The following is a 16,978-nucleotide window of genomic DNA, read 5'->3' as shown; positions in this document are numbered from 1 at the left end:
AAGGTGATAATGACATCATATTACAAAACGCCATTGAGAATTCTTGCAAACGCGACTGCCAGTGAAGTACATGCAAACTATCTGGAGGACCTGCCTGAAAACAGAGTAGAGCTCATCGTTGATCGAAACTGGACAAGGGTCTGGAAGAACATAACGCACAAAGACTTATCATCAGAGGAGAAATCGGTATACTTCTTGCTCTGCAATGGCAAAGTGGGACACAATGCTCTGCTGTTCAGGGAAAATCGTCGTCCAAATCCAAACTGTGAATCTTGTGGAGATGAAGAAACGATTGTTCATAAGTTTTCAGAATGCGCGGAAATATCCCAACTATGGCAGCTTATCCAACCGGAGTTAGCGATCTTGAGAGGTCGGAGAAACATTAGTTTTTCTATGCTTCAGTACCCTGAATTACCAGGAATTCGTAGAGAAAATCTTGGAAAAATTTTGAAATACTTCATTAGATTTGTCATTTTTGTAACAGAAAGTAATTCAGAAAACCTTAATGTGATAAATTTAAGAACCTATTTGAGAATGTATACTTAACTATAAGATAAAGTTTAATTTCAACTGACAATGAAACAATGAGGAAAAAAAATAGTGTGCTCGTACATTTCTCTTAATACGGCTCATGAGATCTTGGGCGATGCTTTGCAATTTCTCCCAGTTTTTCTTCAAAGCATCATCGGTTTCAAATATTTTTCCACTTTTCTTCAACTATCTCTTCATTATCGCCCTAAACTTTTCGATCTGACAAAGTTCTGGTGTATTTGGCGGGTTCGCCTCCTTCGGGGACACGTTAACACCCTTCGCTTCGTACCAATCCATTACAGGCTTGGCGTAATGGCACGAAGCGAGATCTGGCCAGAACAGCGTGGAACCACGGAGAGAGCGGAGAAAGGGCAGCAAGCGCTTCTGCAAGCATTCCTCTCGATAAATCTGCCCGTTTATGGTGCCGGTTGTAACGAACGGTCTGCTGTACCGTCCGCACTCGCAGATCGTCTGCCACAACAGGTACTTCTTTGTCCATTTTTCTCTTCCGGAACTTTTCCGGAACCTCCATGCGGGACGTACCGACGAAAAACTCGGGGCCGTAGATTTGTTTTGTGTCCGCCTTGATATATGTCTCGTCGTCCGTGACGAGACAGCCTGGCTTGACCAGCTACTCACGGTACAGCTTCCGCGCACGCAATTTGGCCACCGTGTTTTGCTTGTCAGTCCGTTTTGACGTAGTCTAGCTCGCTTCATGGTCTGCTTGGCGTACCGTTTTGACGAATTGACCTTTTTAGACACGTCTTGAGTGGAAAGGTTCGGGTTATTCTTAAAGTACTGCCTTATCTTCCGCGGCTTCTCTGGGTATTCCACTTCCAGCGCACCGCTCGATGCACAGTGGCGGGCCTTCATACAAAGGTCGGACAAAACCTCAAACACGTCCCAAACCACTTGATAATGGTAATCTATTAACTATTCTGGATGCCTGATATCACCTCTTTGGAAATAACTGTCAAATTGAAAATTCGGTTCTCTAGTGAAATTTATCCAAATTAAGTTTTTTCTTCCAATCGAATAAGTAGGCTATATTCACCAAAAATGTGATTGTAATGCAGCAATTTGTACATAAACCTTACCAACAGATACGTATTTTGATTCCTTTTACTAATATTTACTAAAGTTTCAAACGAGTGTAGATTTGAATTATAAAATAGATAAAATATAATGGAAAATTCAAATGGAATTTTTAATCTCAAATTTCAAGAAGTCGTCACTTAATGGCATGGTAAGTCCATAAAAAATATTAACAAGTGATATTGAGAACATGAATTTTTGAGGTTTTTTCCGGCCATGCACCACTGAGATGGTCTTCATCTCCTGGAACATCTTAACAACGCGGGACACGGTGGAATTGTGGATTCCAAGCCTTTTGTCAGATCCATCACCAGGATTATCGATCACCGCGCTCAAATTTTGCACACATAAACATAACTAGTATTACCCAAAATTTCATTGATTTTTGCCCACGCGATAAAAAGTTACACCAAAAACAAAGCCATAGGCAGGATCATCTCAAGAAAGAAAGAATATACTGAAGGTACCTTAAGAGTACCACCAGTTAGCAAAGATTAAGTACCTAAAGGGTACCACCAGTTAGCAAAGATTACAGAGTTTTGTATCAAGAAAGTCTAAATTCTTGCATCTTTGGTCTTTTCATGTCCGTGGTTCACAGTGGTAATCGTCATCCATTTTCCAGGCCTTGTTTTTGATCAGATTTTCTTCGTATTGTGGATCAAAGATTAACTTTTATTCCAAAATATTCTGTTTTAAGGCTGTTTGGGGCACGTCAGGAGTTAATCACAAATGTTAACTTCCTTTTCCCGATCAGCCTAGATAGCCGCGTAGTGTCGCTAGCGGTTGTTTCAATTGGCTAAGAATTAACACTACAGACTGCCTGTTCCGGTGGTAAAAGTCCACCTAACAGATGACCCCCTAATTCATGCGGCTTTAACCTTTCGTTGGTAGCGCGAATTTATACAACACCCTTGGTTGTGTAAATATTCCAGGAGTCTGACTACTTAGAAAGATGGCGTCTTCGGCAAAGTTGCTTGGTTACTTAAGTACTATCATTGTATGAGCTAGATGATTCAAAATTTTGCCACCAGGCGGCGCTAGTGCGCATAAAACATTTGTTTTTTCAGGAGCTTGATTACTCAGAAAGATGGTGTCTTCGACAGAGTTGTTCAGTAGTAGCAGTTCAGTGCCTGTCTGAAAAGTCAAGATCCTGCAGTATCCGCAACACAAAATTTGTATGACCATTAACGCCGCCTAGTGACAAAATATCCTATTTCTAGGCTCAAATAATGATAGCCCTTGAGCTTCTGAACTACTTTGTCGAAGACACTATCTTTCTATGTGGCCAGGCTCCGGAGATATCTACAAACAAAAGTTTCATGATCACTAGCGCCGCCTGGTGGCAAAATTTTGAATCAACTAGCTCGAACAATGATAGTCATTAAATTACTAAACAACTTTCCCGAAGACACCATGCTTCTAAATGTTCAGGATCCTGAAATATATGCAAAACAAAAGTAAAACTTCCATGCCTACTAGTGCCACCTAGCGGTCAAATTTCGAATTAAATGAAGTACCTTCAGATAGCGCTCCAGAACAACTTTACCAAAGATCCCAAGTTACTATATTATCTGGATTTTGAGATATACCGATTTCAAACTGTGGTTATTTAGTATACTTTCAGGGATTCCAGAAATTCCTCTACCGATTCTCCCAGAAATTCTTCCAACGATTTTTCAAAGGATGCTCAGAAGAATTTCTCAAGAATTTGATCAAGAAAATCCATTAGAACACCAAAGTAATTAGTAATTTTTTCAAGTATTTCTTTGATTTTTTTTTTCCAAAACTATTCTAGAACTTTTTCTAGATATTTTTTTACTAATCCTTCAACCAAATTCGCCAGTTGTTCCTCTTGGAGAACTTCCAAAGATTTCTGCAGATTGCTTTCGAGGAAATTAATAAAGATTTAGTCCAGAGTGTTTGAAAACAATAGCTCAAGGGTTCTTTTTTCCAAGAAAAGTTCATATAGATTCCTTCAAGAATTCATCCACGTTTTTTCTCAAAAATCTAAAAAATGCAATCTTCAAAAGTTTGTTTCAGTTCTCCCACCAATTTATACTACAACAATTTTTCCTCCGATAATTCCTTCCCAAATTTCTATAGAGATTCCGTCCTTTTTTTTCGATTAGTTTGGCAAATTAGCAAGAAAACCTTCCTCAACTTCCTGAGCCCAGAAGTTATTTCAGAGAACCTTGTTCATTAAGGGTGACTTTTAAACTAATACCTGTTTTACCAGCGGTCGCAGTCTGTTTAACAGGATGCGTGACAGAATTTTGTACGCCGAATTCAGCAGGGCAATTTCTCTGTAATTGGCACACTCCAGTCTGTGCCCTTTCTTGTAGATAGGGCGGATGAGGCCATCCAACCAGCCGGCGGGCAATTCTTCGTCCTCCCATACCTTCAGAAGTACTCGGTGGATCGACTGGTAAAGCTGCTCGCTTCCGTGCTTGAGAAGCTCGACCGGGATCTCGTCCTTCCCAGCAGCCTTACAGTTCTTCAGCTCGCTGATAGCCTTTTTAACCTCTCCTATGGTCGGTGGGTCCACAGCTTGATCGTCGTCATCTATGTTCATTCTGTTCCTCGCTACATTTCCATTTCCACCGTTCAATAATTGCTGAAAGTGCTCCTTCCACCTGGCAGCCACCGCCGTTTTATCGGTCAGCAAATTCCCTTCTCGATCATTGCACACTGCGGGCACTGGTACGGTATTGTGCCGCGCACCATTGACCGTTGCATAGAATCTCCGCATATCATTCCGGTTCATGCTTCCTTGAGCGTCAGCTACCACACTTTCTTCGTGCTGCCTTTTCTTTCAGCGGTGGATTCGCTTATCGTCGGCTCTCGCTGCCCTGTACCGCTCTCTGTTCTGTCGGGTACCGGCCACAAGCATACGGCTTCTGGCGACATTCTTCACGTCTGTCACTCTCTGGCACTCTTCATCGAACCAGTCGTTTCGTCTTCGTCGTTGACCAGTGCCGATCACTTCCCGCGCCGTTGTTGTCACAGCTTCGTGGATAGGGTCCCACAGGCTGTCGACGTCTCCAGCAACGTTGATTCTTCCCAACTGCTCGTCTAGTTGCTGACGGTATTGCGCAGCTACCCCATCAGTCGACAAGCGTTGTATATTGAAGCGCAGCGTTCTGTTTGTTGTGGAATTCGTGACGCTGGATAACCGCGCCCGAATTTTAGCTACAACGAGATAATGATCCGAGTCGATATTAGGGCCTCGGAAGGTCCTGACATCAATGACATCTGAGAAATGTCGCCCATGAACTAGCACGTGGTCTATTTGGGAGCAGGCATCGCCACTCGGGTGTCGCCAGGTGTGTTTGCGGATATTCTTTCGTGCGAAGTAGGTACTGCTGATTGCCATCCCTCTAGCAGCAGCGAAGGTTACTAGGCCGCAGGCCATTATCATTGGTAACGGGATTGGCAATGCAGGATATTTAAAGTAAAACATGACAGCCATGGATTGTGTGTGCTATTTTTCTCGCCCAATATAGTAATGTTGTCTGTTTAGCAGATAAATGAGCACTGTTGAAGAATTTCCGATCGAATAAAAGTCAAAACATAATTAATGTGATGTCTGATTCGATTTGCAAACGATCTAGAGTAAAGCTGTAGCTTACGAGATACTTTCACTATACAACAGTATCAGTGTAGCTCTAAGCTTCAAGAGCACATGGCCAAACACTGTGACCTGTTGAATGAAATGCTTGCTTTCCCCATAGTAATTCCCATTGAATTTTGAAGGGCTTGCACAGTCTCAGTTTTAATCCAAACAGCTGCATAATTTGCAGTTTGATCCCCATGCTTACTTGGATTGATTTCAGACTCAAAGGACGTTATTCCAAGCTACCTTTATGCCAATCGATCTTATGCCAAATGTCCTGCTACCGTTCTACTCATGCCACATTTTCCAGAAAATTTCATAATACAATCAGCCGCAAGTCAATTGTACGCTAGGGTAGGTGTACCAGTTATGGACATAGTGGTTCCCTATTTCGCCATACGGGAAAATTTGATTATCTTCAAATTTTTAATCATTCTGTGTGTTCAAATAGTTTGATATCAAATATATCTTGATGTTGAAACATTCAAAAATCCTTGCGCTGATGGTGGCTAAATAATCATCATCATCATCATCATCATCATGTTGAAACATTCAAAAATATTAAAAATGTGAAAGTTTTCGAGAAAACACATATGGCCAAATAGGGAACCACTATAGCCATAACTGTACACTTTCCCTATATGTACTTCTAAAAGCAAAAGATTAATCTAGCGAGTACCGGAAAATTCGCCAAGCTGACACGTGTTTATTTTTTATCCTTTTTGCGCCCTTTTTTACAGTATCCTCCATCTACGGAAACCACACGCTGGACAGTGGGAAAGCGAACAAAAGTAGTACCAGCAATGGCAGTCCTTCGAGTCCTTCGTCCAATGCTTCGGCGAACCAACCAGTGGCAGCTCTTTCACTCATCCCAGATGAGGAGATAGCGCACTTTGTGAACCAGTCCCGCATAACGACTTGCAAGTTCTCCCAGCCGGACGTTAGACTTCAGTGGCGCAATCCGAGGAACACCATCGTCAGCGACACCAAAGGTCGGGTTCACATCGAAGAGATCGGTGGAGCACTGCTGCTGGTGTTCGAGTCCATCGTCCGGGCCGACCAGGGCAGCTGGACCTGCGAAGCGGACGCCGGTGGAACCGTGCTGAAAAAATCCTTCAAAATGATAGTTAATGGTAGGTGGAGATGAGTTCATAATTCCGAGCGCAGAGTCATGAATTTCGCTTCAGACTGTAGCCCTTTTTCCGAACCTTGCTCCGGGGAAATTCATCGGCACTTAAGCTTCGCGGTGTGTTTGACATCGTTATTAATGAAATAAAAGCTCACCAATTCAGCATTTAAAATATATAGTATTCAAGCATCTTATCAGTGAATTTAGAATTGTTAAAACATTTTTGAAGCGTGTCACCCTTCGAAATACCTCAAAACTTCCAAACTACGACAACTTTCGTTTCCACCGTTGAAATTTTGGACATATTCACAATGAAGATGCTCAAAAACTATTCTTTCTAATGGATATTTTTAGACACACCGTGACTTCCTGCACAAAAAGCACTCATTACTCATTCATGTCTTCCAGAGCCAATCTCGTTCCGGGACACCAGCACTGTCCAAACGGCGACCGAAGATAAGGACGCCACCATCCGCTGCGAGGTGAGAGGCCATCCGGAGCCATCGGTGTCTTGGTACTTCAACGGGCAGCCATTGTTCCGTGAGTATTATTGTTGGCAAAAAAGAAGACAAAAAAAAACAGCCAAAGCAAAAAGCGGCAGAAAAGTCCTTCATCTCCTCCGCCTCCGGTTTTCAAAGGCGTTTGTGTTTTTCCATCTGACTTTGCAGTGAAGAAAATTATGTTAGAATCGTTTGTCTTTGGTTACCTTTTTGTGACTCATGCACCGGACTGGTTGTTTCAGGTGTAGAATTTTGATTCAGATCAAAGAGAGATGACAAAGTTTCTTTGTTTGGCGATTTTTGATCCATATTTGTCAGACGTTTCACCTTTATAATGGGTGAGTATATCGATGGCTGAACCATAGAAGAGCGGTTCCATTTGAATTCGAATGTCGGTTTACTTTTGTATTTTTTGATTTGGCTGAAATTTGGCATATGCTTTCTTTATACCCAAAAATGCCTATTTGCATCATCGGTTCGCCATTTTTACCCTAGCGTTACTTTTGAGAAGGGCCTAAGAAAAAACCTTAACAATTTTCAAAAAATAAAACTCAGAAACTATTTGTCTGATCGGTTTGGTGTCTTCCGCAAAGTTTTAGGTTATTGTTGGTACTATCTGGAAAAAGTATACACTGTAAAAAAGTGTTGTATTTTTTTTTCATTTCGAAATAAAGCTTAAACATCCATTTTCTCAAAAATGTTTTTTTTATATATTTTAAAGTAGACAAAAAATTGAGTCTTTTGCATAGTGGGTCAAGATGGAGAAATCATGGACAAAAAAGTTATGATTTCCTAAAAAAAAGGTTGATTTTTCAATATGGTGTATATAAACTTTTTGAATGGTTTTCGATCCGACTTTATGAAAGTACGCAAAATTTGCAACAAAAAAGGTCTATGAGAAAATTTTGCTCATTGCTACCGTTTCCGAGATACAGCGATTTTAAAATTAAATTTACTGAAAATTCACAACTTTTGGTTGTTTTCCGATGTTTTTCGAGTTGATAAAATAAAGAATATTTTTTTCTGAAGCATTTTATTTCATGTTCTTATACAATGATGGAGCGTCCTATTTCGATACAGATTTCTTACTTTTTCATAATGTTTACAATTTTTTAACTATCATTACAATTTGAAAATTGCATAACTTCTTGTTGGATATCATGTCCTCTTATCTGTGGATTGTCACCCATCTATCACCAACGTAGTCACTCGATGATCAACCATCGATTGGTCAGTACACATAGACCAGGTGACCCTACATGTGTGAGACGAAGTTCTCTGTTGTTCATCATCCACATCTACTCAATACATGACCGGCATGGAAGAGAGAGGGATGACACACTACACGCTTGGCTCTGATCAAATACCCCAACCGAAGCAGTGCAGATCGATCCTCCGTCGTCGTAAGGCGTGTGACCCACAGTGACCCATCGTGTCGAATCTACGTTTTCGTTAGTTTGTTGTGATCAATGTCAATTCTCGTTGTTATGTTGCTAGATTAAGTTAAAACCAATAAATTAAGTTACAAACTTTTAATCTTAAGAATAAATGCGCGAGTTGCTAGTGAATAAGAATAAAACTTTGTTTAAATCTACCGTGCAAGCAATTCTGCGTTGAAAGTGTGAATCCATAGAAATAGACCATCAAAGGAAAGTGAAGGCAGAGTCCGCTAGTTCCCTGAAGATTAAACACTTCTATTTTATCTACGGAAACTGAAATGAATGAATGGTATTTTTATGTTCCCTGAATAGTTATTGCTTTCGAATATTGTTCATTAAGCTGCTCCTTGATATGTTTATACTCTGTTGTAGTTGCATAAGAAAAGAAAATTTGTGTAAGTTGCTCCTCCTTTCGCTTTTGAGCCCAATCAAATAATTCTTTGACATTTTTGATGGGATGTTCACGTTCTTTAGCTAGACTAGCCCTTGAAGCCATGCGTTTTATAGTTCCCCCTAATGCATCGCAGGGCCCTTTGCCATGCGATGTTGCGAAAAAATGCCATTCAACATCTATATCATAGTTTTTCTTAAATTGGCTAAGACTAGAAAAGTTGTTCAGTAATTGTTTTGCTTCCGTTGCCGTGTATAAAGTTGTATCAAATGTGTTCTTGATTTTCTCGGCTGTCCATGATTTAGGCAATACAGTTAAGAGTTGGAATTGCTCTGCCCTTGTCGTCCCTTCACCTCTAAACTTTTCTTTGAGCTGCCCAATTATTTCATAGAATTCGCCGGTTCTATTTTCATCCAATTAAGCTTCCTTATTTAGCGCAAAGATGTTTTGTCTAATGCTGTTGACTATCTCGTGACATATTTAGTAGAACTATTTTTTGTCTTATCGATCGGCGCTACGAGTTTACTTGATATTGACTCATTGAAAATATCGATATTCAGTTTTTGGATGTATTCAGGGACGTGTCCAGGCCCGGATTTACGAATGTGGGGGCCCGGGACCATTGCACAATGGTCGGAAAAAAAGTGAAGTTTGGCCAAAACTATTTTTATCGCCTTAATCGATGAAATATGTAATCTGAATATGTTATTTGGCGTTTTTGTTGTTTCAGAAGGGATTATTCACAAATTACGTAACTTTGAAAAAAATATTTATTTTTATTTAAAATTGTTATCAAACCGGGCTGAAAGCACAAATTTTGTTTATATTTGATTGAGTTTGATCAAAATGTGTATGAATAGTGGTTAAATAAATTTTAAATAAACTTTGTATGAAAAATATCGTCAAAATATATGTAAAATATTGAATTATTCAAATAGCTCTAACTTGCAAATCAGCAAATTTCTGCAAAAATTTTAAAGGTTTTTTGTAAGATCTAAGGATGCTTTTTGATGTGCAATATTCGAAATGGCGGCGACATGACGCGACAAGAGTTGTTTTTCATATTCAAAATCACCAAAATAACTTAAATGTAATATTGAATAGTATTGAAACTTAAACCAAATATTTTTTTTCATCCTCATGCTCGATAAAAGCGTTGAACCATAAGCTTTCAGATAGTGGGTAACTTTGGGGAAATATTGCATTTCTAAATTATAAATTTTGTGCTTTATTTTATTGTTACATTTTTCAATTTTTTGACTTCAGCCTGTTTGCCGTCATAAAAATCATAGAAATTTAAATTTTAGTTCAATTTCAATTAAGGATCATAATAATATAACACATGAGGTATATTTTAAAATTAAAAAAATCATAAAAATCTCAAAAAAGTTTTTGGTAGTTTTGGCCGCCCCTTTATATGGAGCCCGACCATTGTGCATTGTCTGGTGGGGGCCCTTTTCCCAAGTGTTGATACCTAGGAATAGACTAAATATATTTTAACCCTCTAATACCCAAATTTTTATTTTCGATTTTAGTATTATTTTTCGTTATCTAAAATCGTTCTTAACACGTTTTGGGCACTTATTTATTTTTATTCGCAAGTTTTTAAATTTTGGTTTTTGATTTTTATAATTTTTATTTTTGAACATCCCTAGCTTTTTTCATTTTTCTTGAAGCCTTTTCTAGTTGTTAATTTTTGGCAACAATAAAAATTTAAATTGTTACGATATTTTTAAAAATATTAATTTTTTAATTTTTTTTTCGGAGCGTATTTTATTTTCCGTGTAACTAACGGAAAAACAGGTTTGAAATGATTTTAAAACCACCAGGCTCTTCGTTTGTGATAGGTTAATCGTGGAAAAATATAAAAGGTACGATTTTTAATATTACACGTTAAATGAAGCCCAGGCGTTTGTAGGTTATATAAGAATGCAATTTTTCAAACAATTTCTAAAAATACAAAAAAGTTTCAAAAGTCATAAAAAACTTTTCTTATATGCGTGTTATGAGTCAAGGTATAAGCCAAAAATAAAATCATTTTGATTTGCGAGCTACGAAAAAATACACAAAATTCCAAAGTGTACCCCGTCTAAAGGCGGGGTTGGGTATTAGAGGGTTAATGTTCTTTGTAAGGCTTACATTATCAGAAGTCGAACTATTTTATAACGTTCAAAAATGCTTGAGATCTCTTATGAATGTATACCAATTTTAAATTTGAAATAATCTTTAATATTTTAAGTATCCTTTTAGATTTCATATGTTTAGGTCAAAATCATTTTTTTTTTTGAGTTTATTCGTGAGCAATAAGAATCCATTTGGCTATTACCTTCTTGTAGGTAACTTTATTCTAATTTAGCTTATTCTATTCATGTTTTATTATTCAAATTGTTTAAAATACAGATTTACTTATCAGTTTTGAGTAGCAGAATTTGGTGTTGGGCTGGAAGCAGGTCTTTTTCTAGAGACTTGGTCTCTGTTTGATTTTTTAAAGTTCCTATATTTAATGGGAGGTCTCTAAAGTCTCCATTTTAACCAAAATGGTCTTTAAAGTCTTGATTGTTCTGATTGCAATAAATCATGATGAAAAATTCTACAGGATCCAGAGAAAAATTCAAAGAATATAACGCGGCAATTCAGCAAGTTCTTCAAGAATTTTGTCTCATATTCGCTGAGGAAAAACATCAAGAAATCTTGTCCATGAACTCCTACGTGGATCTCTCTAGAATTTTTTGTAGAGGTTTCACTACCAGTTCTCCCAGATTACATATTTTTTTTCCAAATACTATACTAGGGGCTCCTTCAGATATCTTTTCACTAACCCTTTGACTAAATTCTCTAGTTGTTACTCAATGAGATCTCCCAAAAAATGTTTGAAGGTGTTCTCAACGGAAACATTGTAGGATAAGCTTAGAAAATCGATGGATGAATCTTCGGATAAAATCTTGAATAATTAGATTTGGAAAATAAATAAAAGAATCTATAAAGAAATTCCTGATGGAATTTCTAAGGTATTTTTTTGGTTATCCTTGGAAAAATTCAGGTTAATTTCTTGAGACATCTTAAAAAAAAATTGAAGAATTCTACTTGCAATAATAACTTAATGAACTCCTGGTAAAGTCTTCGGAATTATCTCTGAATTTTTGAAAAAATACTTGAATTTTCATGAAACCCCTTGAGAAAGTTATGAAAGAAATACATACAATATTACAAGCAGCAACACTGTCGTATAAATATAATATAGAATGAATAAATTGCATTCAAACCTAGTCCTTAACTTCTTTGAGAGAGCATTCCTTATAGTAGCAGAATCCACGTTAGAATATCGAAAGAAATTTAAGCAAAAGAATGTCACTCTACGTGTTTATCCAAATCGTTTATGAATCTTTTCAAATCGTCTTCTTTTTCTCGCGAAGTCAACAGAATCTCATTATTGATGTTCTAATATGTTGTTTTCATTCATTTATTTAGTTAACATCTACACAGATAACACTGAATCAACAATTTCACGCCACAATACTCGGTTCGTGGCCGCATCTCTCCATCCTCGGTTCTGCCCCACGCTCGCCAAATCGATACGCACTTGATCCGCCCACCTAGCTCGCTGCGCTCCACGCCTTCTTGTACCAACCGGATCCGAAGCGAATACCATCTTTGCAGGGTTGCTGTCCGGCATTCTTGCAACATGCCCTGCCCATCGTATCCTTCCAGCTTTGGCCACCTTCTGGATACTGGGTTCGCCGTAGAGTTGGGCGAGCTCGTGGTTCATCCTTCGCCGCCACACACCGTTCTCCTGCACACCGCCGAAGATCGTCCTAAGCACCCGACGTTCGAAGACTCCAAGTGCTTGCAGGTCCTCCTCGAGCATCGTCCACGTTTCATGCCCGTAGAGGACTACCGGCCTTATGAGCGTTTTGTACATGGTACATTTGGTGCGGGCGTGAATCTTTTTTGACTGCAGCTTCTTCTGGAGGCCATAGTAGGCCCGACTTCCACTGATGATGCGCCTCCGTATTTCACGGCTAACGTTATTGTCAGCCGTCAGCAAGGATCCAAGGTAGACGAACTCGTCGACCACCTCGAACGTATCCCCGTCTATCGTAACACTGCTACCTAGGCGAGCCCTGTCGCGCTCGGCCCCACCAGCTAGCATGTACTTTGTCTTGGCCGCATTCACCACCAGTCCAACTTTTGCTGCCTCGCGTTTCAGGCGGGTGTACAGGTCTGCCACCTTTTCAAATGTTCGGCCGACAATGTCCATATCATCCGCGAAGCAAACAAATTGACTGGATCTCGTAAAAATCGTACCCCGGCTGTTAAGCCCGGCTCTCCGCACAACACCTTCTAGCGCACCTTCTGTTCGCCTGAAACCTTCACACAATTTTTCACACCTTCCATCGTCGCTCTTATCAGTCTCGTGAGCTTCCCGGGAAAGCTGTTCTCGTCCATGATTTTCCATAGCTCTACGCGGTCGATACTGTCGTATGCCGCCTTGAAATCGATGAAAAGGTGATGCGTTGGGACCTGGTATTCACGACATTTATGGAGGATTTGCCGTACAGTAAAGATCTGGTCCGTTGTCGATCGGCCGTCAACGAAGCCGGCTTGATAACTTCCCACGAACTCGTTTACTACAGGTGACAGACGACGGAAGATGATCTGGGATAATACTTTGTAGGCCGCATTTAGAATGGTGATCGCTCGAAAGTCTCACAATCTAACTTGTCGCCTTTCTTGTAGATAGGGCAGATTAGCCCTTCCTTCCACCCCTCCGGTAGCTGTTCTGTTTCCCAGATTGTGCCTATCAGCCGGTGCAGACAAATGGCCAGCCTTTCCGGACCCATCTTTATGAGTTCAGCTCCGATACCATCCTTACCAGCAGCTTTATTGTTCTTGAGCTGGTGAATGGCATCCTTAACCTCCCTCAAAGTGGGGGCTGGTTGGTTTCCATCTTCCGCAGTACTGATGAAGGCATTTCCTCCGTTGTCCCGTCCTTCATTGCCTATGCTCTCAGCGCCATTCAGGTGCTCGTCGAAGTGCTGCTACCACCTTTCAATCACCTCACGCTCGTGCTCCCATCCTTATCCCTGCACATCTCAGCTCGCGGCACGATGCCGTTGCGGGATGCGTTGAGCTTCTGATAGAACTTAAGCGTTTCTTGAGACCGGCACAGGTGTTCCATCTCCTCGCACTCCGTCTCCTCCAGGCGGCGTTTTTTCTCCCGAAAGAGGCGGGTCTGCTGTTGCCGTTTCCGTTTATAGCGTTCCACGTTCTGCCGGGTCCCTTGCTGCAGCATGACCGCCCGCGCTGCATTCTTCTCCTTCAAAACCTCCTGGCACTCCTCGTCGAACCAATCGTTCCGTCGACTCCGTCCTACGTACCCGACGTTGCTCTCAGCTGCATCGTTGATGGCTGATTATACTGTTCTCCAGCAGTCCTCAAGAGGGGCTTCGTCCAGCTCACCCTCTTCCGGTAATGCAGCCTCGAGTTGCTGCGCGTATGCCGCTGCGACATCCGGTTGCTTGAGCCGCTCTAGGTCATACCGGGGCGGCCGTCGGTACCGTACGTTGTTAACGACGGAGAGTTTTGGGCGCAGTTTGACCATCACCAGATAGTGGTCAGAGTCGATGTTAGCGCCACGATAGGTCCTGACGTCGATAATGTCGGAGAAGTGCCGACCATCAATCAGCACGTGGTCGATTTGCGATTCTGTCTGCTGTGGTGATCTCCAGGTGTATCGGTACGGAAGGCTGTGCTGGAAGTAGGTGCTACGAATATGTTGTTTTAGTAATTTCATATAAGTTTATTTGCATACATTTCACCCATTATTCCGGATTTATGGAACAACTTTTATCTTTCATATTGTGTAATTCCAAATATTCTTGATTGCTTGCATTGATTCTCATTATTCGTAAAAGTTCACCCATATATAATGTTTGTCGAGTTTTGTGGGGGCCCCATAAATGCGGTCCTCTTACTAGAAACATTCAAGTTGGAGTTAATTCATTCTATTGAAGTTGCTGACGTTACTTCCAATGACACCTGACTAGGAATATTCATATTGGAATCCGTTGACTGTATTGAAGTTGCTGATGCTGATGCTTCTGTTGTCTCCTCTTCCATGCAAACATCTTCCTCTTCACTACTTGATAAGTCATCACTGCTTGATACTGCTGTTCTTTTGGACATGTTTGCTGATGTCGTGATAATGCTGTTTCGAATGGAAATATTTCATTATCTTAAATCGATATAAATGCATTTCACGTATTGATTGCTTCATATTCGTTATTTTGTTTTTTTTTTTAACTTTTAACATTTTGTTCCATATTTTCTTGATAATTACATATCAATATATCACAATGTTGAATGTTGAAGTTGTGTTTCGTTAACAAAAAAAAAACATTTTTACAGGGCACATTTTTCATTTCGCCTCATACCATAAAAAATTACCAAATCAATATTGAGCATTTTGCACCTTATTAGACTACTGTGCAGAAAATATATGCACAGTGAACATTTGCACACCTCACACATCCACGTATAAGAGTTTGATAGCATGCTTTGATACTAACTTTTCCCGTCTTTGTTTAGATTTGGAGGAATGATTAGCATAACTTTTCAAATGATGAACTAAATTTACTCGGTCCAGAAATGCCACCGAAAGAAAGATACAATGGCTTGTGCAGAATGTATACCCGGTATACCTCTAAATGATGAGTTAAGTTCGATCCTCAACGTGAAATAGTTGGGAGAGCCGTTGGGCAGTGAGGAGGATGAAGTTGCTAAAAGTTCTTCCACTAGATGCCGAATCGCTAATCGATTGCGTCCTGCATCTGCGGAAACGGCTATCTGATTCCGAAGACGATTTAGATGATGCTATCATTGTGGATCATCAGATAATATCTTCACAAAGAAAATAATATGCCCATCCTTATTACAGCTGCTGGGTCACCAACACACTCGGGCGTGAAAACCACTATTGGCTGCCGTTCGTGATTTTAAGAACCCAGGTAAAGGGACAAGGGAAATGGAGTTTGTTTATGGGGTGTAGTAGGGAATACGGTAGGCACTTTTCTATACCAATGCTGGTTACTTTCTAATAAACATAACTGAATAGAAGTTTTCAAGCAATCTATTTCACTGCTTGGAATTATTTTGAAACGTCATAAATGGCTTTCGAGGCATACGCCTGCTGATGTTAGTGAGTGTGCAAATTGTCTCTAGCACATGAACAATTTCATTAGAATCTAAAAATTCGTGCAATGGTCAATATTTTTTCAAACATTTTAGTCAAAAATTATCTGCTCTTTCAGACAATGAACAAATTTCTAGGCTTATGAGCCTCAAAAAACATTCGAAAATGACCGAAAATTGAATATTATATCATAATTTTGTATTAAAATCGCTGTATCTTTAAAACGGTAAAAGTTAGCCTGATTTTCCCGTATACCTTTTTTGTTTTAAATTTTGCGTACTTTCATAAAATCGAGTTGAAAAACATTTAAAAAATTTTTATGACCATTTTCAAAAATTCACCTTCTTTTAAAAAATCATAACTTTTCAATCCATGATTTCTCCATCTTGACTCACTCTGCAAAAGACTTCGTTTTTTGTCTTCTTCAATGTATAAAAAAATAAAAAAAAAATCAAAAATACGATTACGGCATTTTTGGGCATAAAGAAAGCATGTGCAAAATTTCATCCAAATCAAAAAATATAAAAATGAAATTTTGGGAAACAAAGTCGTTATTTTCTGTGGAACCGCTCATATCTTAGAATAAAACCAAGGTTTAATGATAATTAACCTTCGAGCTGTTTAGTGGAATATAAGTAAATGAAAAGCCGAATTTAGTACAATACCATTAAATTCCACTAGAGTTTGTATCCTCTGACAGATACGGGTATTTCGACCTCAACTGTAAGGTCGTCTTCAGTGTCGTGTACTAGACTCGACTAGTACAAGACACTGAAGACGGCCTTACAGTTGAGATCAAAATACGCGTTTTTGTCAAAGAATACAAACTATAGTGGAATTAAATGGTATAGTACTTATTTCGGGTTTTCATTTACTTATTCCATAAATGTTAAAACCCATTTAAAATTTAAAGCTTCGGAAATAAAACTCAATTCGAACATATAAATCGATTATTACCGAGTATTTCAACGAACAGCCTTCCCCTTTCCCGTTCCATGCCGCATTTGAAAAGCAAGCAAGATGCTTTAAACTACAGCCTCGTAACATCTCTAATGAACCACACCTCTTCCATCGTTTTCTCATCCACA

At 39.6% G+C, this 16,978-nt stretch overlaps 1 protein-coding gene across 1 annotated transcript in view; it reads left to right on the top strand.

The window, feature by feature from the left end:
• LOC110677245 (neural cell adhesion molecule 2-like) overlaps positions 1-16,978 on the top strand; it is a 103,438-nt gene that overhangs the window by 64,017 nt on the left and 22,443 nt on the right. The window contains exons 2-3 of the mRNA XM_021848348.1: positions 5,980-6,372; positions 6,777-6,908. Coding sequence (XP_021704040.1) covers positions 5,980-6,372; positions 6,777-6,908 — 525 coding nt within the window. The remainder of the gene's footprint in view (positions 1-5,979; positions 6,373-6,776; positions 6,909-16,978) is intronic.

The sequence above is a fragment of the Aedes aegypti genome, chromosome 2, assembly GCF_002204515.2.
Source record: "Aedes aegypti strain LVP_AGWG chromosome 2, AaegL5.0 Primary Assembly, whole genome shotgun sequence".
In the NCBI taxonomy this organism is placed as follows: domain Eukaryota; kingdom Metazoa; phylum Arthropoda; class Insecta; order Diptera; family Culicidae; genus Aedes; species Aedes aegypti.
This window is presented reverse-complemented; position numbering and strand designations above follow the sequence as displayed.